The sequence below is a fragment of the Gobius niger genome (assembly GCF_951799975.1).
Source record: "Gobius niger genome assembly, chromosome: 4".
Lineage (NCBI taxonomy): Eukaryota > Metazoa > Chordata > Actinopteri > Gobiiformes > Gobiidae > Gobius > Gobius niger.
In genome coordinates, this window is record NC_136855.1 from 14,143,325 (window position 1) to 14,167,503 (window position 24,179).

Sequence of the window (24,179 nt, forward strand, 5' to 3'; positions counted from 1 at the left end):
TGCAGACTTATAGTACAATTTATTTGAACCTATCTTTGTATATTTGTATTAAAAAAAAAGTTGTAAAATGTAATACAAATCTGAAGAAATAAACAAAGAAGTAATTTCCGAGTTTAACGTAATACGTGAATGCGTCATACGTCATGCAAATGGCCGACGTTGTAAACAGAGCCAGCACTTTCTCCGTTGCTGTGAGAAATGTTATATTTTTAAGATGAATAACGTTGAATGCGAGCGCATGGACAGCTTGGACGGATGGGTAGCGGTAAAAAGCAACATATTTGAGGAGACCGAGTCGTTTAAGCTCGGTTTTATCGTACAATGGAGCGTGATCGAGGGCAAGTTCGCTGTCACTTGTCACAATCGGACGTTGCAGCGACAAAGACGTAAAGCTGAAGTACCAGGGGACGGGGAAATGAGCTGGGCTGGACTTTTCTCTGTGAACGATTTAAAAAACATACACCAGCAGTTTTCGTGCGTGGCAGACGTTTTAGGCAACTGTTTCCCCGATCTGTCGGAGTTTGAAGACGGCAACATTTGGGATTTGCTTTTCCTGAATCGAAGAGCGAGTTCAGCAGCAGCAGGAGGAGAGGAAGACGAGAGGGACTTTGACGCACCGTGTAGGAAACTAGAGAAGTATTTTAGCACGGCGATTGACGTTTGTGGAAGGAAAATTGTCCTCGATACTCTGTTTTCCCAAAATGAGCAAGACGTGGAGGATTACTTTGAAAATCTGCAAGAGTTTAAAAAGAAGAGCATGCAGGATGAGATGTCCCGAGCCAAGAACGAGCTGCGACAGGTGAGAAAGAGTCCGACCTCTCTTTGTATAAGTTTGGCAATATTCGAACCAAGGGAGTGTTTTCTTTTTCTCCTTTTCTTCTCCCAACAAAAATATTACGCTTCTTATTATGTTTCTTCTTTATGCACTACATTACTATATTTACATACATGGTGGCAGACTGTGTTCAACATCAGAATCAGAATTGTTTTTATTGCCATTGTTTGAGAACAGGTTCACAAACTAGGATTTTTTTCTCAGTACAAGCATGCAACACAAAACATATGACACAGAATTTAGATTTTAAAAAAATACACTCACTCTATAAGGCTTTAACGGCATGCATAAAGAATGTTAAAATACATGAATAAAAAGTAAAATATGATAAGACGACAACAATACAAGGCATAGAACAACAGCGGGATTGTATTTACAAATGTGTAGGTGCATAAAGTGATAGCACAAAACTACAACTCATGGAGTGCATGTAGAAAGTCCTCGAAGATGGCTGAAGATCCCTGGTTAAGATGGTTTTAAGTTTTAACCAAGAACCTTAATTACTACAGACAATAATATGAGTCTTGGGCCAACACACACATTGTTTCCGTTCATAAATTAGGCCTAAATGTTAAAGTTGGTCTTCTCTGGGACCCTACCTTCCACTGTCTATGCTCTTACAGGCAAAACTGAAGGTAACATCTCGCTGCGACTGGAGTGATTGTTGTTTCTATTAAACACAAACATCACAAGGAAAAGCATTCTGACTTGAAAAAAACACGTTGACTCTCTCTGATGAAAAATCTGCTATTGTTGGAAATCATGTATTGGGCAATGCAATGTCACAGCATTGTAGCAGCCTACCTTACCCTAAAGTAAAGTTGACCTCTGCATTTGACCTGTCCGGATTTTATTCTTGACTTCGTTAGACTTGACTGCCATTAGCCTGTCATGTAATCTCTTAGTTGCTGAAAAGTATGGGGAAAAAAACAACACTACACTATTGTGTGTTGGTCTCTCTGCTCATGCCTTCGCTCTATTGTCCCTCTTCAGCTGCTGCAGAGTCACGGCGCGGTCGATCGGATGGTGGCGCTGCTCGACATTTACCAGCACGAGGACGACGCCTACCACGACCTGGTCACCGTAGCGACGACATTCTTCCAGTTCTTGCTGCAGCCGTTCAGAGACATGAGGGAACTGGCCTGTCTCTGCAAGATGGAAATCCTGGTAACAGAAAACAAACACAGCTTTACTCCCCTTTTGATATTGCTATTTTATATAATTTTAGTCATAAGTTTCATAAGCAAAGCATTGACCTTCTCTATATTAAGGCAGTAATATTGCTTAACTCATTGACTGCCAGCCATTCTCAAATCAGAGGGCTCCCTACTGCCAGAGGTTTTTCAGTATCTTGACTGTTTTTTCAAGACCCACAAAAAATGTAGGTCTAGGTCCATGTCAACACAAAACCCACCAAAAGAAAGATTAGACGCTCTTCTTTTATCTAAAAAAAAATGTTTGTTTGTACCTCTTTCCATTCTTTAGTAATCGTCCGTAGAAAACAGGTGAAATCACCAAAAATGCTGTTTTCTGACCAAAAAGCTGAGAAAACGAAAGAGCAATGCTGCCACCTAGTGACTCAATAAAATAACTTGTAGTTCTTTTATTGAGTCACTAGGTGGCAGCACTAGGCAGCACAACTAAGATTTTAACACTAGACATGCTCAATAGTGATGCGCGGGTTGCGGGTTCCACCGCGGGCCCCGCGGTCTGCCCGCGGTTCGGGTCGGGTCGGGTCGTGAAATTCTCCTTCGATCGCGGGGCGGGTTGGGGCGGGTCAAAAAATGCCGGTCGCGGGCACTCTATGCCTCCGTACGCGCATTCATTGAATTCATTCACAACTTATTCCGTCGTCTTTACAGTAGGTTTTTAGCGTAAATATACGTCGGATTTTCATAAAACAAGCAGCGTTTTGCAGCTTGTGATCCAGAGAACGCCTTTGTGGAGCTCATGTTTCCTATTTTCCACCGTATGTGCGACTGTGTGTGACTTCGCGTTAGGCCGATCTCTGCTCTCTTCCTCTCTCCCTCTTGCCAGCGCTCTTCGGAGGGAGAGAGAGAGAGAGAGAGAGAGCGCGCGCGCGCGAGGGGCTGACACGCCGGTGCTGTTCATACGGATCATAGTTGTAACGCGTAATTTTTAATGGTTGCGGGTGCGGGGCGGGGCGGGGCGGGCTGTAAAAATAGAACAACGTTGCGGGGCGGGCCGGGTCGGGTTAGAACCTGCTCCAAATGCGGGACCCGCGGGTTGAAAAAAACCCGGACCCGCGCATCACTAATGCTCAAGGCTTTGCTGCAGCTGTTCCCATTGAAAAACCTAATTGACGTCTATAGACATCATTGGCAGTCAACGTTCGGATTTCAGTTGATGTCCATAGACGTCATTGGCCATTGGTCAAGAGTTTATGTGATGCTCCATAACATATCACCCAGTAAAATACAAGCACTTATTTCTTTACAGGTGTTTATATTATAAAACACATGCTTCTTTAGAGCCTCTACTCAGGCCTGGCTTTTTGCTGGGCGCGGGACTTCACCAGCTCGTCTGAAAGGAGATGTTGCTTGCTTTGCTTTGATGACAGAAAGCAGAAGCAAAATATGAGGTTTAATCATAGCTCTAAATAATAGAGATCAGCGGGTCCTATTCAGCCCCATTCATAGTAATGATTCCGAGTGGTCTGTGAAATAGACATGGCTGCCTAAATCTCCTCCTACGAAGCCTGTTCCTTAAAAGAAGCAGGTGGCCCGACTACGAGCATCTACAGTGCTCCAGAGCCTGTCAATCATAGACTTAGGCTTCCTCTTTTAATTTCTAATAATCACCTAATTCCGGAAGTTCGAGTGGGCACCGCCATGAATTGTGCCTGCCACTTCGCTCCTATTACTTTACATAGGGCTGGAGAAATCAGGATAAAATCAGTTACTACACCAATACAAAGCCGATTTTAGGCTGCGCAGAGAGACGGTGCTGTGTTGACTTGTTGGTGCAAATTAACATTGGACATTTTACATAAATCAATCTATTAAACATCAGATTTTAGCGGCAAACATTTTCCTCCTTCTCCGTTTAAATGACCGGACTCTGTGCTCTACCGGAAGAGTCAATGCAATGGAAGTGCCGATACATAGAAAAAATAGGTAAAAGTGGGCGGGGCGGAATGAGGTGAATACAAAAACCAGCGTGGCTAAAAACATGATTCCTACCCCAGCGTTGTCACATGGGTCATAGCGATTTTTAGAAAACAAATTCAACTCTTTGGAGCCAGGCTTTTTAGCAGCACAAATGAAGACCCTGGCCACCAGCGGTGGTATTACAGAAACGTCAGCTCTCCGCCATGAGGACCAAAGAGATGCGCTTTCCTCACCTTTTGAGTTTAAGCCATTGTGGGATATCGTTGGCTTGTTTTGTCTATGTTAATGTTTCCAGTTTAATACCAATTTTGGTGCTTTTGTCTTGGGGCATAGCAGCCTAAAGCTCCCGGGGCATTACATTTTGTACACAATGCATGGTCACAAAGTAGCAGCTGGCAGAGCCCGCAATGAGCTCATTTAGTCATATGAGGACTGTAGCGGACTGTTTTAAATATATAATGATCTAGAGCTGTCAAATGATGTTTGTGTGTAAAACTTCACACACAAAGTATTCACAAAGTCAAGTGTTGACTCTAGTCAGAAGTTTTAAGTCGTCTTTATAGCTTGAATCTAGCCACGGGGGTCACACAAATCACTCCTTTATATAGAATAGTGTTGTAATGGAAGTACATCTGAGACACATTCACACTCACTTGACTGACTTTGAATAGCCCACAGTGTAGTACTCTATGCGTGCCAAGTACTGTAGTGGTTGGTTACGCACTTGTACAGTGATTCTCAGACCCAACGCCCTCTGTATTTCTTACCGTTGTGCACACACAATTCACACAAAGTTTCACATTCATGTTTTAGACATTTTGAAGATAAACACTCATACCTTTCTTTGGCTGCTCCTTAGTATTTAGTATTAGCTTTCTATTAGTACTACTCAAACAATCTTATTTATACCACCTTAGCAATTTTTATCTATTTTTGCCAGATTGAACGTAGAAATATTCACCTTTTTCCGCCCCGCCCACTTTGGCCTTTTTTTGCGTTGTCTCGACACTTCCAGTCGAGCGTGAAGCCCGATCATTTAAACGGAGAACGAAGGAAAATGATTTCCGTTCAAATCTGATGTTTAGTCGATTGATTTGTGTAAAATGGCCAATGTTCATTTGCACCAACAAGTCAACACTGCACCGTTTCTCTGCACGGCCTAAAAATGGCTTTGTTTTCGTGTATTAACTGTTTTTATCTGGACTTCTCCAGTCCCATGTTAACAGATAGGAGAAAAGGGGCGGGCACAATTCATGACGGCACCTACGCGAATTTCCGGAATAAGGTGAATAGCGATACGCCTTAATAGTCTAAAAACATTTTTTTTTTAAGTATATTCTTTTGTCATTCTGTAATTTCGTCACTGTTTTTTGTAATATAATCTGTTAGGTCTGTGTATAGAGCAGGAAATGGTTATTTAAATGTGGATTATTATTTGTAATGTCTGTTAGTTTGAGCTACATTTCTGTGATTGCAGAAGGGAATGGGCTCGCAACCTTCTCATACTCAAATGAATGCTTACAGTAACACTTTTTGTTTGTCCCCAATGGATTTTACTGATGTTCGTACTTGTATAGTGTTCAAATGTGTTTTATGATTGGAAAAATGAGTGCGACATTCATGAGAAATTGAGCGCAGCTCTGCACCAATTTCATTTTAAAAATATCAATTACAAAAGAGCTAATAAAATTTTACTTTTTCAACAGAAATCCTTGGAGTTTGAAGACCTTGGGCCCAAAAGGATCTCGGAGCTGCAGAAAGAGGCGGAGGAGTGGAGAGTTAAAGCAGAGAATGCTGTGGCTTCAATTCAAGACATCACCGTCACCTACTTCGCTCAGACTTCAAAAGCTTTAGCGGGTACGACTTGTTTGTTTACTCCTCTCATTTGTGTCTGAATGAATGAATATGCCTCCTATGAGGTCACAGGGGAGAATCACACTAAAATGTTTCCCTCCCAGACGCAACTCGCCACATTAGTGTGGACGATGGGGTGAAGTGTCATACTGGTGGATTGAAGCAGCTATTCTCCAATTTACATCCAAATGCTTAGGCCATTGCACACAAGAAAAGTATATATGCTGTGCCCCACTTCGATAATATAAATATTAAAAAAAGTCCTTGTTTAAACCTGCATAAAGTGCTAGATAAAGCTTTTTCGCTGGAGGCAAACATTATGCAGTCTGTGCTTGTCACTCTGTTATATAAACTCATCCTACTTACCCTGTATCTAGCTTCCCCAGTGGTCCCGGGCCTTTCTCAAATCAATAATGCTGTTTCTATCCAAACTCGAGAGTCTGTTACAGAGTTCCTCGCTGTAGTCATTAGCATAGGTTTTCTTAATGATACCCTAGTGGGCACTATTTGTTTTTTGTTGTTCGTTGGCAACTTTAGCTGTAGACAAGATTTAGGGCTATCTGTATTTTTTTTTTATATAGAACCAAAACATTTTTATCGTGGCACCTTTTGGATAATGAGGCTGCGTTGGCCTAGTTTCAACGCGGGGCAATTCCAGGTCCCATGAATTTCACTTTATCAGAAATGCTTAATTTTTTGCTTTGTTGAGTCACGCTCCAAATAATCTTGTTTTTGCTAGGCTTTGGCAAAATCCATTCTCTTTGGACCTTTCTTACACAACCAACTCATTCACTCAGTGTAAACAACCAAAGATTACTGACCTTAAATCTGTGTCTCATAGTTCTGTAATCTGCTTATACACCAGGTTCCAAATTATTATGCAAATTGTATTTCAGTGTCAAAAAGCAAAAAAATCATTGTCAGGTTAACCCCAGTTAAGGGAAAAACTACTGAAAAAGGGTGTTCCACATTATTAAGCAGACCATAATTTTCAAGCAATATGGGAAAAGAAAAAGGATCTCTCCGCTGATGAAAAGCGTGAAATAGTTGAATGCCTTGGACTAGGTATGAAAACCTTTGATATTTCATGAAAGACGAAGTGTAATCATCGTATTGTTAAGAGATTTGTGGATGATTCAGAGCACACGGGTTTGTGCAGATAAAGGCACAATATGGACGGTTTCAGCCAGACAAATACATCAGATTAATAGAGCAGCTGCTACAAAGCAGCAGACAGGTATTTGAAGCTGCTGGTGCCTCTGGAGTCTCCCGAACATCAAGAGCTGGTCGTCTCCTTTAGGATCTCTGAAGGTGTGAAAATGACCACTTTCTTCTATGGTACAAAAAGAAGAGCTGTGCTTTCCCTAACAAAATCATCTTCATGCATGACACGCACCATGTCATGCTGCATCACTGGCTGCTATGTGCATAAAAGTAGAGAAACTCATGATGTGGACCCCATCCTCCCCTGACCTCAACCCTATTGAGAACCTTTGGAGCCTCAACAAGCAAAACATCTATGAGGGCGGGAGGCAGTTTTCATCCAAACAGCAGCTCTGGGAGGCTATTCTAACATCCTGCAAAGAAATCCAAGCAGAAACTGTCCAAAAACTCACAAGTTTAATGGATTTAAGAATTTTGAAGTTGCTATCAAAGAAGGGCTCCTATGTTAAAATATAACTTAAAGGAATAGGCCGCCGTTTTTACATACTGAGATATGTTCTTGCCTTGGCTTAGACGAGTTCTTTTGTACCTGTCTGTTCTTCACCCGTGCTTTCAATCACATAAACACAGCACAGACTTCGTTAGCATTTAGCCTCTCCTCCTCTCCACTATAGCTCCAAACGAGGTCAAGATAGAAGCTACCAAGCTCTTCCACGTTTTCCCTATATAAATATGGTTATGTGAAGTGTTACACTACAAAGTATAATTACACAAAATTAAACAATGTGGATTTTCTAAGCGGATAAAAAGGGGAACTATATTGTAAGGCGTAATAATACCAGGAGTAGTTCGAAAACCGCGCAATAATATCTTCAGTTTACTGTGCGGAGGCCGAACTACTCCTGATATTATTCCGCCAAAAGAACTCGTATAAGCTAAGGTAAGAACATATCTCAGTATGTACAAACGGTGGCCTATTCCTCTAACCTGATTTTTTTTTTATTGAAATAGCTTTTGGCTTTTGATTTCAGTAAATATGACCTCCTAATGTTACAAATTGAACAAATGACCTTTTTCAGTTAATTACAAGCTTTAAAATGTATTGAAACGTTGCATAATAATTTGGAACAGTACATTTAGAGTTTTTTACTATATTTATTTTTGATAAAAGTACTGTTTTTTCAACCACATTCGAATGATCCTCTAACAGTTAAAGACTTGAAAATGATGCTGACTCTCATTAGAGTTGACAGTTTAGAAAATCAGAGAAAAATGTAATTTGCATAATAATTTGGAATGCGGTGTAATATAGTGAAATAACACGCACAAAGGGATGTGTTGCTTATAATATAACTTTTGATTTATAAAGTTTCAGATAAGTATTGTACTTGATATTGTGAGTTTTATGGTCAGCAGTTTCTACTTTAAACTTTAAACCAAGCAACGGGGTCTCCCTGAATGTAGCATTGACCCTGTAACATACAACAAACATTGTTCCATAACTGGTTGTGCCTCTGCTTGCAGGGATGTTGAGGCAGATGGAGGAGGATAAGGCACGTTTCGGGGCGGCTGCCTGGGCCTGTGTAGCTCCACGGCTGGAGAAACTGCGCTTCCTTTTGGCCAAAGAGACTCTGCAGTACATGAGAGCCACGGAGATGTGCCTGAACCGCAAGAAAGACGCCATCCGGGAGAAGGTCAGTGGGATACACAGGAGCACTATTCGAAGTAGAGGATGTCCAGGAACGTGAACCTTTGAGAACACTGGGAGAAAGGAAAAAAAAAAGGCTTAACTAAACTTCTGTCATCCTTTCATCTTTCATAAAAGCCTTCCCTCAACACCCACCCAAGCTGGTGAGCATACATATTCATACTCTCTCTCTGTAGTTTTATTTTTTTAGGGACAGCTGTAAAAAAATAAAATAAAAGGCCCGTCATTTTTTAAAGCCTTTTCACCTGGATAGAGTTGGCAGCTAAATAATTCATCCCACTAAGCTCCCTAAAGTCACGATTCAGGTTACAGGCTGTGCAAATCAACATGAGATTTGTGTTGGTAGAAAAGATCAGCAAGCAGCGCCTATTACCAATCCAGCTCCTGTTCATAGAGATCTCACAGCGGATATGAAGCTTTTGGTACCAGTGTTAATTATCCATAACATTATGACCACATGGCATTATACTGAGCTGGGCATCCCAAGATATTGCCCTTTTTAATATTTTGTTAAAGCAGTACTAAGTAACTTGTTAACCATAATAAATCCTTTTCATAGTCCCTCTGGGGGTAATACAAGTGTTAATTGGATGGTTGGTCTTTCATCTCCCCCGGTGTCTCTGGCCAGAAAATCACAATTGCAACTTTCCTGCACCGGCCCCGAGTCACCAATACACACTAATGGAATCACGAAGAAGAAGCTAACAGGCAAAGCTAACTGCGGCCTAGCACCACGAGTTTGAGTGAAAAAATGATCTCCATTGTGTAATTGGATGTACACTATCCCTCTCTCCCCTTTGTCTTTTCTGTCAGCGTAGTATTTACTCTCACGGACAATTACTGAGTAAAATAGCGCAACATGCTACGACACCTGCAGTGGCGCTTATGGCCTCTAGGGGCATGAGTTACTTACCGTAAAATTAGGTCAAAAACAAAATCATTGTCATACTCGTCCTTAAGCTTCTGTTTGCCTGTTTGTATTACTCTAAACGCAACAACTTCAAGAACCAAATGCTACTGCTGTAGGTCATAACCCAACCATGACCAGCTGTTGCCATGACGAAGAGCCAATCTATAGAGCTATTCCACATTTCAGAAAAAAAGTTGTTGCTTATTGATGTTAGCATGTGTAAATTATGGTTTTCTGTGCTCTTATTTCATGCAGCGGGCATAAATGTGCTGAGAGCGTAGGGTTTTAGGCTAAACTCAGATTCTGAAATAGTTGCATGATGTTGTGAAATGGTTACATAAGGAAAGCGTGTGTGGCAGTAGTTTGTAGTACAAGTTTGTGGCAAAGTATTGACAGACGCTGTGACGGGGAGAACAGTGATTTGCAATGTAAACTTAAGTATCTAGCATAGAGGCAAAAACACACGCCAGACTGTAACGTGTGCATTGTTCATTCAACAATATTTAGGCAAAAGATAAGACACAAAAAAAGAAAAGAAACAGCTGAGAAACATAATAAGATAAACAATTTCAGCTTCATGTGTTACTTTGTTAACACTATACACATAAAGTCTCATTTTAAAGTTTATGAACCAAGGTAATCTAGTGAATATGATTTCCCACTATTTGTTACACATCTGACATTTGAAGTGATCTTTTTATGTGAAGCAGTTTTGTAGATTTCATTTGTTCATTTTAATTCTTCATCTTAATCCCTATTGATGTGTCTGTTTATGTTGCAACTTCATTTTAAAATAGAGTTATCTTAATATTCCCTCTGAGGAAGCCATTGTTGTGTAGTATTTGTCCTTGACTGTGCCCCGCCCGCTGAGGCCTGTGGGCAGCAGCTTTGGGCTTGTTTTTTGTTTATTCGCCCGCTTTAAAGTCTGACCTTGAGAGGAAATATCCAGCTGATTCTCGACGGCGTAGGATGAACCTACCTGAGTGTTTCAGTCCATTAGAATAAAATCTAATTCTCTGCTTTGAGGATATTCACTACTCACCTGTTTTTACGAGCAGGGAAAAGGATTCAGTGGTAGTTCTGTTCAGTCAGGTCAGTCAACGTTATAAAAATATGACATTGTGTCGCATACCCCTGCAGTTTGGGCTGAAGTGGTTCACCATTTTTTGCTCGAAAGTTCTCCATTGTGTCCAATTTGCTTTTGAACTTTGAAGTTCCCTCTCATTCTTGTGTTTGATGGAATGTTTGCGAATGATTTAATGCTCCTTATATTGAAGTTCACTTATTGAAATGTAATTGTTCTATTATTTGCAGATGGAAGCTCTGTCCTGCTCCAGCACAGGTCCAGGTCCAGGTCCAGGCCCTGGTCCTGGTTCGGAGGACTCTGTGGACTGTCTGGAGCTGCAGTTCTATGAGACGCAGCTGGAACTGTACGACTCAAAGTTTGAAATCCTGAAAAACGAGGAGCAGCTGCTGATGGCTCAGATCGACTCAGTCCGGAGGCAAATCAAAGGTGCGGGAGACGGGACTAACACAAGTAACAGGAGATGTTTTTCAGTTTATTATGCTTCTAGATGTTGTTGTAGTTTAGCAATAATTTATTAACATTTAGATTCATAACACAACACTAAAGTGAGCAAAGCCAGTTTACCATTCAAGTCATACAGAAGAGTTTAATTCATTTATATGGTTAAGATCAGAATCAGAATAGATTTTATTGCCATTGTCTGTGAACAGGTTCACAGACTAGGAAGTTTCTTCAGTGCAAGCATGAAACATCGAGCATAAAACCTGTGGAGATAAATAGTAAACTATACAAATGTTAAAACTATAAAACTAAAAGAAATACATAAAAATAGATTAAGATAAATATGATAAATAACAATTGAATACAGAACAAGAGTGTCAATGGATTTACAGATGCATTAAGTATTAGCAGCAGATATGAGGTCCAGTTAAAAAATGGCAGAAATTCACATTTTTCATGGTTGGATCTTGACAAGGTTCGAAGCAGAACTTCAATACGCAAGATGTGGCTCGGGGATTGTCCAGTGTCTTTACAGACAGCCAATCGGGTCCTCCAGCTCAGGGCTGGTGACAATTTTTTGGGTCCTCCACTTGACTGTTTTGTTACTTAACCCTCAGGATCTTTTAAGAAATTCAAAATGACTGTTTTACTGCATCCCCCCTCACAGCGATGGCGCACTGTGAGAGCCCCTGTTTATGCAGCTCAACAATTCAGACACTCAAAACAAGAGTTATTAGATTAGGCCAACATCTTTTTTGGGCCAACATCTTTTTTGGCTGGCAGTTCAAGATTTGGGTGGAGGTGTTAATAATTCTCCAGTACTGGAACTGTGTGTTATGAAACTCCATTTTCCACTTCAGTCAGACCTTATTGTTTTTCAATTAAACTTTTCACTTGTAGAACAATCATTGCAAATCAACAGGTGTATTGTAATTTCACATTTTATCACAAGAGGGAGCTATTATGAATATTGTATGTACTGTATACCTGACAGAGCTTATTCTCTAAATTAGACCTCAAAAAGCGCTCTATATACAGTAGTTTATCTAAAATGAAACATCATAGAGCGTATCTTTGCTTAATTTTGAATGTTGAATTGTTCCTTTGATGAGCGCCACATAGTGGCATTGGCAAAAAACTGTTTACACATGGATTATAGAACATTTCCATGTGCAGCTTTGCAGTTTTTAAAAACAAGAAATGCTAACAGAAGATACAGTCAAAAAGGATTTATAGAAGGAAATCTCAAAAACATGGAGCCATTTTGTCATTTCCACTTCATCACTTTGAGATAGACATCCTTGAAATCTTGAATTAAACTTGTGAATATGGTTGTAAGGTTAGAAAAAGTGGTTCATGGAGGATTTGAGAAATGTAAAATTGTGAAGATGAATGTTTCATTTCAAGGTTAGGAACCCAATACTATACTTTCCATATGTAAATGTAACTTTATACTGTTAATTTCACTTGGCAACATTTAGAAAGTCGGACAGACAAAGGTCTAAATGGCTGAACAGTACAACCTAAAGACAACACTTTGTGAATGTGTTTTTGTGTGTTCAGAGTTGAAGGAAGAGGTGGTCTATTACGACGTGTGTGAGGACCCAGAGGAGCTGCAGAGCCTGGCCCAGACCGGGGTTCAGAGCGAGACCCCGGCCCTGCGTCAACTCAAGAGACGCCTGCAGGCCCTGGAGACCAAGAGAGGAAACATCTGTGCCCGACGTGCCTATCTCCGGAATAAAAAGGTTTGGATCTATTTTTTTTCTGTCCCTCATTGTTGTTTTTTGTTGTTGTCCTTCGTCTATCATTCACAATAAAAGTTATTTTATTTTAGATGTATTTTGGGTCAACAGAGAAAAACAACTTTACAGCCACACAAACACAAAAGTGGCACCTGAATTCCCCACCTGTACGGCAACACAATGTGGACAAACCTTCTTCCTTGTTGTGAGTCAGTGGCATTGACAGTTCGTCTGCACCTACTGTTAAGGAGTGTGCATTGTAAAATATACAAAACACTTGGCCAAATGTACTTTTTACTTTGGACCATTTTTAGAAATGTAGAAAGTATTATTCATCTTTCAAATGTAGTGGAGTAAAAGTAGTAAGTTCTCAATCAAAACACTACTCAAGTAAAGTACAGATTCCCAAAAACTCTACTTAAGTACAAAAACACATACATACATTTACTGGCCAGGTGAAGCATTTGATCAATAACTCACCCACAGCGCCTGTATGCACTACTGAACTCTGGGTAAAGACTATTTTCAGCCAAGAAAAGCAACACAAAAAACGCGTTTATCCCCTGAGCTTTAAGGCTGTTTTATAGATGATGATGATGATGATGATGATGATGATTGTATTTTCTTATTTTTTTTATTGTCTGATATAGTTTCATGTCAAACATATACATTTTGTACATGGTGAGCAAGAATCTTCAATCACTGCATAATTTCATCAGAGAAAATCCAATCAGGAAGAGTCTCCTTTACTCTTTTCTTCCTGTTGCTAATCTTTTTATAACTAAGCCCCGTCTACTGTACAGTTTATTTTTAGACTGCAGTGATTTCATTTTACTGGGCCCAAGTTGGCGTCTTCTGGTGTGTCTGGCTGATCAAACCGCTTTTCTTATTCAAATAAACTGAATATTAATCTGGTAACTAACAAATACATTTTGTCATAGCTTCATCAGTGCAGACAATCACAATGTAAAATATGAATGCTGAGGTTTAATGGATGTTTTAAGCCTCAATGATATACGATATGTCCACTTTAAAGACGTAAACGTGCGTTTGCCGTGCCTAATCTTGCCCTGATCTTTGTTTAGGACCAGTGCATTGAGGCGCATGAGAAGAAGCAGTTGACGGAGGAAAAGAGCTTCCAAGTCTTCAGCCAGCACCATCAAGTCCACCTGGTCAGTACAATCATAGCTTATTCATGTATAATATGGCCAGGATCTATAATCAATATGTCACTCAAGAAATTAGAAAATCTTCATGTGACATACGAAAAAAATTACATTGTTTTATTGTTTGGAAATATCAAAATATTTAAGCTGTGTTTAGTTTTTTGTAAAAGTTAAGCAGACACATCATAGAAATTGGAAAAGCGTGCAGGATCCAATAAACACAGCTTGTACTATGCTCCTAATCAGTCTTGATTGATGAGGAGCATACAAGCTGTGCGGACCTTTTTCGTTCCACTGTTTTTTGTCTGTCCTACTACATAATGACATAAATCGCATTTCTTTGCTAAATCAATTACTCAAGACTTTCTCACTTTTACTTGAATAATCATTTGGTTCTACATGAGGAAAATTATTTATTTAAGTAAGTCTTAAAGGTACTCTTGAGAGGGGATTTTGACTACTTTAGAGCAGGGCATCCCAAACATTTTCAGTCAGTCAATCAATCAAAGTTTAGAGCACTTTACATCTAAAGTTGGCAATCATTTTGGGCCACAACCCCCAAAAATGACTAGTGTGTCCTGGGTCTTCCATGAGGCCTCCTCCCAGTAGGACATGCCTGGAAAACCTCCCCGAGGGATGCAACCAGAAGGCATCCGAAAGCGATGCTTGAGCCACTCCAGCTGGCTCCTTTCAACGTGAAGGAGCAGCGACTCTACTCCGAGCTCCTCCAACTCCCCCTGTGATTCCAGACCCTCACTTTGGAAACCCCTGCTCTACAGTACCCACCTCTGGTTATAATGAACATTTGGCATAAAAAGATACAGAAATATGGCAGCCCTTAGATTTTCTCAATGGCTGATCTTTTCGGATTGAATATTATCCATTCTACTCTAATGCACAGAATGAATTTGATCAAAGTTTCAGAGCTGTTTTGAAGTCTGTAATGGTTTTATCAGAGACTTTTCCTCAAATGATCCCAGTCTGACGGTGTGTGGCTTGTGTGATCTACAGAAGCGAGAGAAGAGGAAGGAGGAGGAGCAGCAGAGGAAGCAGTGGGTGGATCAGGAGAGGGAGAAGACGCTGAGCCGATTACGCTCCTTCAGAGAGGTACAGCTCCTAATGTGAAGCACACTTTAATGAAACCCTAAGAGACGCATTTCAACGTCTAATATAGCAGTTCGCTCTGATTTCTAAAATGCACTCATGATCAGCACATCAGAGAGCACTGTTTGAACTGAAGATCGCAAGGACATAGGCTGGAGACATTGTATTGTATTGTATGATTATAACATAATTCAACTTGGCGAGATATAAAGTTTTTCATGTTAAATGTTGTGGTATTTTGATGCTGTCCGTAAAAAACCACGCAGTTTCCATTAGACCAGGGGTGTCCAAACATTTTTTTTTCAATGGGGGGGCGCATATTGAAGTGTACACGGGGTGAAGGGCCGTAGATCAGTAGTTAGTGCCGCAAAACATTCGACTAGCAGAGGTTTAAATTGTGCCCTATACCTCTATTTAAGCTTAAAACCTTCATGCCAGCTCTGTCTCACAATAAAATGTTAGTTGTTAGGTTAGAATTGTATAGAATTATTAAATTTCAAATAAAAAGGTCCATCTCTGGTGATGTGTACTGATACAGCAAGAGGCCGAGGGCCACCATAAATTGGTCTGAGGGCCGCATTTGGCCCCCGGGCCGCACTTTGGACACCCCTGCATTAGACCATGGTGGCTGAATGGCTTTCATTTATACCTCACAACCAAAAGGTCCCAGAGTGGAGTGTGGCGTTTGCTTTTGTTTGCGACGTCCAGTTCTCCCTGTGTCTGGGGGCGTTACGTCAGAGCGGCACAATTGTTTTCCACATCAATCTAAAACATGAATAATAGAGTTCGAGATGGAATGTTATAAATTGAATATTGCAATAAAAATCAGCCTCGCAAAAATAGTTGATAGACTTACTTTTGCTGAAAGCAATCTAAAAGTAGAGAAAAGAACTATAGAGCAATTTCCATTAGCTGCCGGGTCACAACTGGTAAATCCCTCTCACTGCAGGGCTCAAATGCTTTTATGTGAACAATAACTCCAGTATTTTACAACTATTAGAATGTGCTTGGAAACCCAGAAGTCTTTGCGGTTCTTTTTCAACTCAATCCTGAGCTCTACAGGGTAACTCTCCAGCCAGGCACACAGCAGCCGTGTACTCTGTGTATCTGTAGGATGTACAGATACACAGAGTACATTTTCTATCGAGGAAGTTTAACAACACCAAAAAAAAACAAGCAAATGACTACGTTTTCTCGTAAATTATGGGTTTAAACTATTTTACTTTGATTTGGGTTTCAGCAGAACATTTTCGTAATTTTCACATATGAAGGTTCAGCTTTAGTCGTCTATAAATTTCCTTGATTCAGCTGTGAGCTCCGTTGTCATGGAAATGCACCAAGATTTAGAGACCGCCCGTTGTAAAATGAAAGCAGTTCTTTTTTTAATCTTGCATCAGTGTTATTGTTCAGCGATTTACCTTAATCCATTGCTTTGCTCCCACCACATATAAAGGGAAGAAAGAGCGTTTATCGCTTTGAAAAGCCGGCTCAAAAGCGGGTTACTGTTGTGCTGACATTATTGTGAATCACAATGTGAAAGAATTGAGCAATATCCTTACATTTGCGACGATAGTTGTGTCTCCAAGCGTTTAAAACTGATTATAAAAGTACCAGCAGAAAGGTTGAGGTGAGAATAAAATTCAGAATCAGATTTACTTGGTGCTAGAAAACCACATTCTGAAGTTATTGCCTTCTTTAGTCAGACAGCCCAGAGTTTTTCTACTCAATTGTTTTGGGATCATTATTGGATCACTACTCATTCAAACAGTTTTCACAGATCATTTCCTTGTTACAGACAGATTATTACAAAATCTTTCAAGAAGAACCATTATTTAGTTAAAACAACCTGAAACAAAATCACAGGCTAACTTAGAATTGGGTAAAGGTTAAGTCTTAGTCATGTTTTTTTTTCTATTTTAGTTCAGTTGTGTTGTTTCGACACAATGTAATGAAAAGGCAATTTATTTATTTATTTATTTTTGTACATAGACTAGACTAGACTAGGCTGGAAAACATATTTTCAAACATATAATTCCTAAATGTTCATCCTATCTAACTGTGTAACTTCATATCAATCAACTCGTTTGTCTTCCTTCTTCTTCTTTCTTCAGAAGCGTCATGGGCAATACGTTTTAAAGACATCCCCGTCCAAGAGCTCTTCTTCTGAGTTTCCTCAGGACCCCCAGCCCCTCTCCATCATCAGCCTGGGTCCCACCTCCCACGCTCCGCCTTCAATCCGACCCAGCACAAAGTCCAGGAAGACCACCAAGAAGGTCAAGAAGGATCCGGAAAAACCCAAGGATATCCCGGTCCAGATCTTCACTGGGCCTGCCCTGACCCCCCCGGCCTGCCCTCCCCCTCCTCCGCCACCTCCTCCTCCACCGCCCCCTCCGCCTCCTCTGCCTCCTAGTGGTCTCCCAAAAACTGCACCCAAGGATGACGAACCCAAGCCCCTGAGTGAGAAGGAACGACCCCCCTTCCCGGCGAAGAACACACTGAAGCAGAATATAGGTGAGGATCAATTGCAATTTTAGAAATATTGTAGCTATGGGCTTCTGTAACGGTGAGTATTCTGTAATCGACATCATTTTTGGGATGTTTGACCTTTCAAAAGTAAGAAAATGGAGCTGTTTGGGAATAAGAGGAGCTGTTTGGGAATAAGAGGAGCGGTTTGGGAGCTGCCGCCACAATGAAAACATTATAAAAGCATAAGAGCAAATTTCTGTGGCATGTAAATGAGTCTGCAAATCTTTTTTTCTTCTTTTGTTTTTCCACAATAATCAAAAGACAATCCAACCAAACACAAAGGAGAAGCACAAAAGGCTGCTTAAACTTAATTAGTTCTATTGTTTAGTGGCGCAACGACGGTTTCATTATTTACAGTCTTGAATTATTCCTTTCGAGTTTCAGTCTTTACACGTTTACGTAATGTCTCTAATGTTTGGATACAACGCTTTTCACAGTCATTTTGTGACGGCTGCCAATGTGATTAATTCTCTGTTTTCTTTGTATTGAAACCCATTGAAATGTGTGAATAAGCAGCATGACAGGAGCCAAGTCGTGGGCAATTGTGGCATTATAAAAACGATTAAGTGTCAGACAGATGATGGGGAATGTATTGTATTTTGTAAAATCATGATTGTCGTGGTTTAAAAGGCCTTTGCTTTTACATTGTTTTCTATGGGGGGGGGGGGGGGGGGGGGGAATCTGCTACTTTCTAGATAGAACATAAATCTTTTGAGTTCCCACGGCTCTGTCCTGTCAGAGGAAAACTGCATCTATCGATTGTCCAAATGTCTGGGGGGGATCATGAACTTTTTTATAAATTGCAGCAATATATTTTAATGCCTGGGATGAGCACTGAGGAGGGTTAAAAGCATGGTACCCTTTTAGTTGCACCTGACTTCAAAGCACACAACAACAATTACAATGGCATGGTAACTGGGGCAACGGGGAGGGTTTCACAGCGTTTTCATATTATTATTATTATTATTATTATTATTGAGAAAACACTAGCCATCTTTCCTGGTAGTTTACAGAAGGCGTGTGTTCTTTTCCCGTATAATTATCCTCTCAGTCGTACAGAAGTTGTCCGCGGTGGGCAAAGGTTCTTGTGCCGGCATCTGTAGATTGAATGTTAAAGGAATAGGCCACCGTTTTTACATACTGAGATATGTTCTTACCTTAGCTTTGACGAGTTCTTTAGGACCTGTCTGATCTTCCCCCGTGCCTTCAGTCACGTAAACACAGCGCAGACGGCATTAGCATTTAGCCTCTCCCCCATCCGCACAGTAAAGTGAAGATTACTGCGCGGATTTCGAACTACTCCTGGTATTATTACGCCTTACAATATAGTTCCCCCTTTTATCCGCTTAGAAAATCCACATTGTTTAATTTTGTGTAATTATACTTTGTAGTGTAACACTTCACGTAACCATATTTAAATAGGGAAAACGTGGAAGAGCTTGGTAGCTTCTATCTTGACCTGTTTTGAAGCTATAGAGGAGAGAGGGAGAGGCTAAATGCTAACGCCGTCTGCGCTGTGTTTACGTGACTAAAGGCACGAGTGAAGACCAGACAGGTCCTAAAGAACTCGTCAAAGCTAAGGTAAGAACATATCTCAATGTGTAAAAACGGTGGCCTGTTCCTTTAAGAGTACACCCTGCAAAAAGTAAGCTAGAAATAAGTACGATTTTCTTGAAAGATTTGAGTAAAAAAATTAAAGAAATCTGTCCATGGGTCATGTTTTTTATGCTCAAATTAAGAAAAAACATCAACAACAATCGTATTTCAAGTAAATTGAATACTAAAACAAAACAGTAAAACGTAAACGTGACAACTGTTTAATTGGCTTGATAACACTGGATTCTCAATTTCTCATTAATTTATATTTTTAATGTTTTAAATTCTATTGAAAAAACCCTTTACTCATGAGGTTTGTGTCTTAACTGTGTGGAGCAGCTACTCTTATTTATCTGCAGCTGTAGTTTGTGTCTCTTTTTGCTGTGACCTCCCGTTTTTTTGTCACCTGGAGAGGACACACCGGACACTCTTACCTCTGCTGTTGCTGCTGATGCACTCTCTCCCCCACTTCTGGGACGTCCTGGACTGTCTTTGTCAAATAGGGGTCATTGAAGGGAAAGTGTAGCACATTTTGAGGATAAGCAAAAGAGTGGCCACACTGGAGGCTAATAGGCTTTAGCAAATGTATCATCCATCCATCCATCCATTTTCTTCCGCTTTATCCGGGGCCGGGTCGCGGGGGCAGCAGTCTCAGCAGAGATGCCCAAACTTCCCGATCCACACACACTTCCTCCAGCTGTTCTGGGGGGACCCCGAGGCGACACCAGGCCAGCTCGGAGACATAGTCCCACCACCGTGTCCTGGGTCTTCCACGAGGCCTTGTCCCACTAGGACATGCCTGGAACACCTCCCGCGGGAGGCGACCAGGAGGCATCCGAAACAGATGTCCGAGCCACCTCAGCTGGCTCCTTTCGACGTGGAGGAGCAGTGACTCTACTCCGAGCTCCTCCCGGGTAACTGAGCTCCTCACCCGATCTCGGAGGGTGCGCCCAGCCACCCTGCGAAGGAAACTCATTTCGGCCGCTTGTATTCGCGATCTTGTCCTTTCGGTCATTACCCAAATCTCATGACCATAGGTGAGGGTGGGAACGTAGATCGATCGGTAAATCGAGAGCTTTGCCCTCCGACTCAGCTCCCTCTTCACCACGACAGACCGATACAGCGACCGCATCACTGCTGACGCTGCACCGATCCGTCTGTCGATCTCACGCTCCATCCGTCCCCCACTCGTGAACAAGACCCCGAGATACTTGAACTCCTCCACTTGAGGTAAGGACTCCCCACCGACCTGGAGAGGGGAAACCACCTTTTTCCGGTGGAGAACCATGGCCTCGGATTTGGAGGTGCTGATCCTCATCCCGGCCGCTACACACTCGGCTGCAAACCGCCCCAGTGCGTGCTGAAGATCCTGGTTTGTTGAAGCCATCAGAACAACATCGTCCGCAAACAGCAGAGATGAGACTCTGAGGCTCCCAAACCGGACACCCTCCGGCCCCTGGCTGCGCCGAGAAATTCTGTCCATAAAAGTAATGAACAGAACCGGTGACAAAGGGCAGCCCTGGCGGAGACCAACACGCACCGGGAACAGGTCTGACTTACTGCCGGCAATGCGAACCAAACTCCTGCTGCGGTCATACAGGGAACGGACAGCCCTTAACAGAGGGCCCCGGACCCCATACTCCCGGAGCACCCCCCACAGGGCACCACGAGGGACGCGGTCGAACGCTTTCTCCAAGTCCACAAAACACATGTGGACTGGTTGGGCGAACTCCCACGAACCCTCGAGCACCCGACGGAGGGTATAGAGCTGGTCCAGTGTGCCACGACCAGGACGAAAACCGCATTGTTCCTCCTGGATCCGAGGTTCGACTATCGGCCGGATCCTCCTCTCCAGCACCCTGGAGTAGACCTTACCGGGGAGGCTAAGGAGGGTGATTCCTCTGTAATTGGAACACACCCTCCGATCCCCCTTCTTAAAGAGAGGGACCACCACCCCGGTCTGCCAATCCAGGGGCACTGTCCCCGACCGCCACGGGATGTTGCAGAGACGTGTCAGCCAAGACAGTCCTACAACATCCAGAGACTTAAGGTACTCAGGGCGAATCTCATCCACCCCCGGAGCCTTGCCACCGAGGAGCTTTCTCACCACCTCGGTGACTTCAGCCCCGGTGATGGGCGAGCCCACCTCCAAGTCCCCAGCCTCTGCTTCCTCATCGGAAGACGTGACGGCGGGGTTGAGGAGGTCCTCGAAGTACTCCTTCCACCGTCCGACGACATCCCCAGTCGAGGTCAGCAGCCCCCCACCCGCACTGTACACAGTGTTGGTGAAGCACTGCTTCCCCCTCCTGAGGCGCCGGATGGTTTGCCAGAATTTCTTCGAGGCCGACCGATAGTCTTCCTCCATGGCCTCCCCGAACTCCTCCCAGACACGAGTTTTTGCCTCTGCGACCGCACGAGCTGCAGCACGCTTGGCCTGCCGGTACCTCTCAGCTGCCTCAGGAGTCCCACAAGCCAACAAGGCCAGGTAGGACTCCTTCTTCAGCTTGACGGCATCCCTTACTTCCGGGCGCCACCACCGGGTTCGGGGATTGCCGCCGCGACAGGCACCAGAGACCTTACGGCCACAACTACGAGCAGCCGCATCGACAATGGAGGAGGAGAACAGAGTCCACTCGGACTCCATGTCCCCCGCCTCCCCCGGAATCTGGGTGAAGCTCTTCCGGAGGTGGGAGTTGAAGACCCCACTGACAGAGGGATCCGCCAGTCGTTCCCAGCAGACCCTCACAACACGCTTGGGCCTGCCAGGTCTGACCGGCTTCCTCCCCTGCCAGCGGATCCAGCTCACCACCAGGTGGTGATCGGTTGACAGCTCCGCCCCTCTCTTCACCCGAGTGTCCGAGACACGCGGCCGGAGGTCAGACGACACAACTACAAAGTCGATCATCGACCTCCTGCCTAGGGTGTCCTGGTGCCACGTGCACTTATGGACACCCTTGTGCTCGAACATGGTGTTCGTTATGGACAAACCGTGACTAGCACAGAAGTCCAATAACAGAACACCACTCGGGTTCAGATCGGGGAGGCCGTTCCTCCCAATCACTCCCTCCCAGGTCTCACTGTCGTTACCCACGTGGGCGTTGAAGTCCCCCAGTAGAACAATAGAGTCCCCAGTCGGAGCACTATCTAGTACCCCTCCCAGGGACTCCAAGAAGGCCGGGTACTCTGCACCGATGTTGGGCCCGTAGGCCGAGACAACGGTGAGAGACCTGTCCCCGACCCGAAGGCGTAGGGACGCGACCCTCTCGTCCACCGGGGTGAACTCCAACACGTGACGGCTGAGCTGGGGGGATATGAGCAAACCCACCCCAGCCCGCCGCCTCTCCCCGCGGGCAACTCCAGAAAAATGGAGAGTCCAGCCTCTCTCCAGGAGTTGGGATCCGGAACCCAAGCTGTGCGTGGAGGTGAGCCCGACTATATCTAGTCGGTATCTCTCAACCTCCCGCACAAGCTCAGGCTCCTTCCCCCCCAGCGAGGTGACGTTCCATGTCCCGAACGCCAGAAGCTGTGCATGTGGACCAGGTCGTCGAGGCACCCGGCCTCGACTGCCACCCAGTCCTCTTAGCACCCGACCCCTACGGATCCCTCTGCGGGTGGTGAGTCCACAGGAGGGCGGGCCCACGTCGTCCCTTCGGGCTGTGCCCGGCCGGGCCCCGTGGGCAGAGGCCCGGCCACCAGACGCTCGCGTTCGGGCCCCAACCCCAGGTCTGGCTCCAGGGTGGGGCCCCGGCTGCGCCATGCCGGGCGACGTCTCGGTCCTTGATTGGTGTGCGTCCATAGAAGTCTTGTGATCATGCAAAATGCAAATGTATCATTGTAAAGGAAACTATGCTGGTGCATCACAGACAAATTTGATAATTGTTCTGGGGAAAATAATCTTGTAGTTTAATCTCTTTAGTGTGTTATCTAATAGATGTGTTTCCAATATTGTAAAGTTATATTAGCTGAAAAAGTAGCACTTTGAAGACTTACGACCTCCCTCTTTGGTTCATGTCCTTTAATCTTTTAGGAACTATGGATGAGGTGTTGGCGTCACTTCAGCGTGGACAGATCCAGCTTAGAAAAACCCCCGCTCCTGGGACAGCGCCCCCTGCGGGAGACCAGAGGAGCAGCCTGATGTCTGCAATTCGACAAGGCGTCACTCTGAAGAAGGTGGGTCTCTGCTGTGGACTGAGGAGGTTCAGCAAACTGAGAACTGGGGGTCGATCTCACACACTGTATCTCACACAAATCCTCATCAAAGTGTTATCTTTATCTTAATTGTTGTAGGTGGTTCCTGGTCGGTCAGAAGGTCAGGGCAGTTCAGACAATGACCTGGAGAGGAGCATAAAGGCGGCCATGTTGAGGATGAAGAAGGTTTCGGAAGATTCTGACGAAGAGGAGGCTCAGAGCGGAGACTGGGACAGCTGAAGATGGGATGGTCCCATTAACAACCATTTAAGTGCCACTCTGACATTACAAGACTTTACTTTTGACGAAATAGAGGATTTTTTTATTGTGTTGGTAACGTTGATTAGCCTGGTTAGCTGACTTTCTCCATGTGGTCTGGACAGAGTCAGACATTCTGGCGCTGCTCCCTAGAGATTGGATTTCCTTCTGGTGTGTTTTGCTCAGACCAATAACTACATGCGTTTGTTGCACTTTGTGACTTCTTTAATCAGTAAAGATTCTTGCTTATTAAATGTGCTCAGTAGGCATGATCTTCCGCCCAGCGCAACAACAGCGTTAGCACAGACTAGCGTGACATCTTGCATGTTGTTGTACATAACTTCACAATTCGCCATGGGTGTCTGTCCAGCCCACTTTCTGCGCCAGTTATGAATCTGAACATTACACAGAGCGCACCTCGTCTACTTGAATGTTATAGTGTAAAGAAGGGATGTCAAACATACGGCCG

The 24,179-nt window shown here is 43.4% G+C and overlaps 1 protein-coding gene across 1 annotated transcript; it reads left to right on the forward strand.

Moving 5' to 3' along the window:
• The first annotated feature begins 161 nt into the window (after positions 1–161).
• Positions 162–23,967, forward strand: whamm (WASP homolog associated with actin, golgi membranes and microtubules). Its single transcript, XM_079555632.1, has 11 exons — positions 162–799; positions 1,829–2,002; positions 5,673–5,823; positions 8,509–8,678; positions 10,917–11,115; positions 12,694–12,875; positions 13,958–14,044; positions 15,050–15,145; positions 17,254–17,653; positions 23,292–23,434; positions 23,552–23,967. The coding sequence occupies exons 1-11, from the start codon at positions 215–217 to the stop codon at positions 23,690–23,692; spliced, it is 2,328 nt and encodes a 775-aa protein (XP_079411758.1). The 5' UTR covers positions 162–214; the 3' UTR covers positions 23,693–23,967.
• The last annotated feature ends 212 nt before the right edge of the window (positions 23,968–24,179 follow it).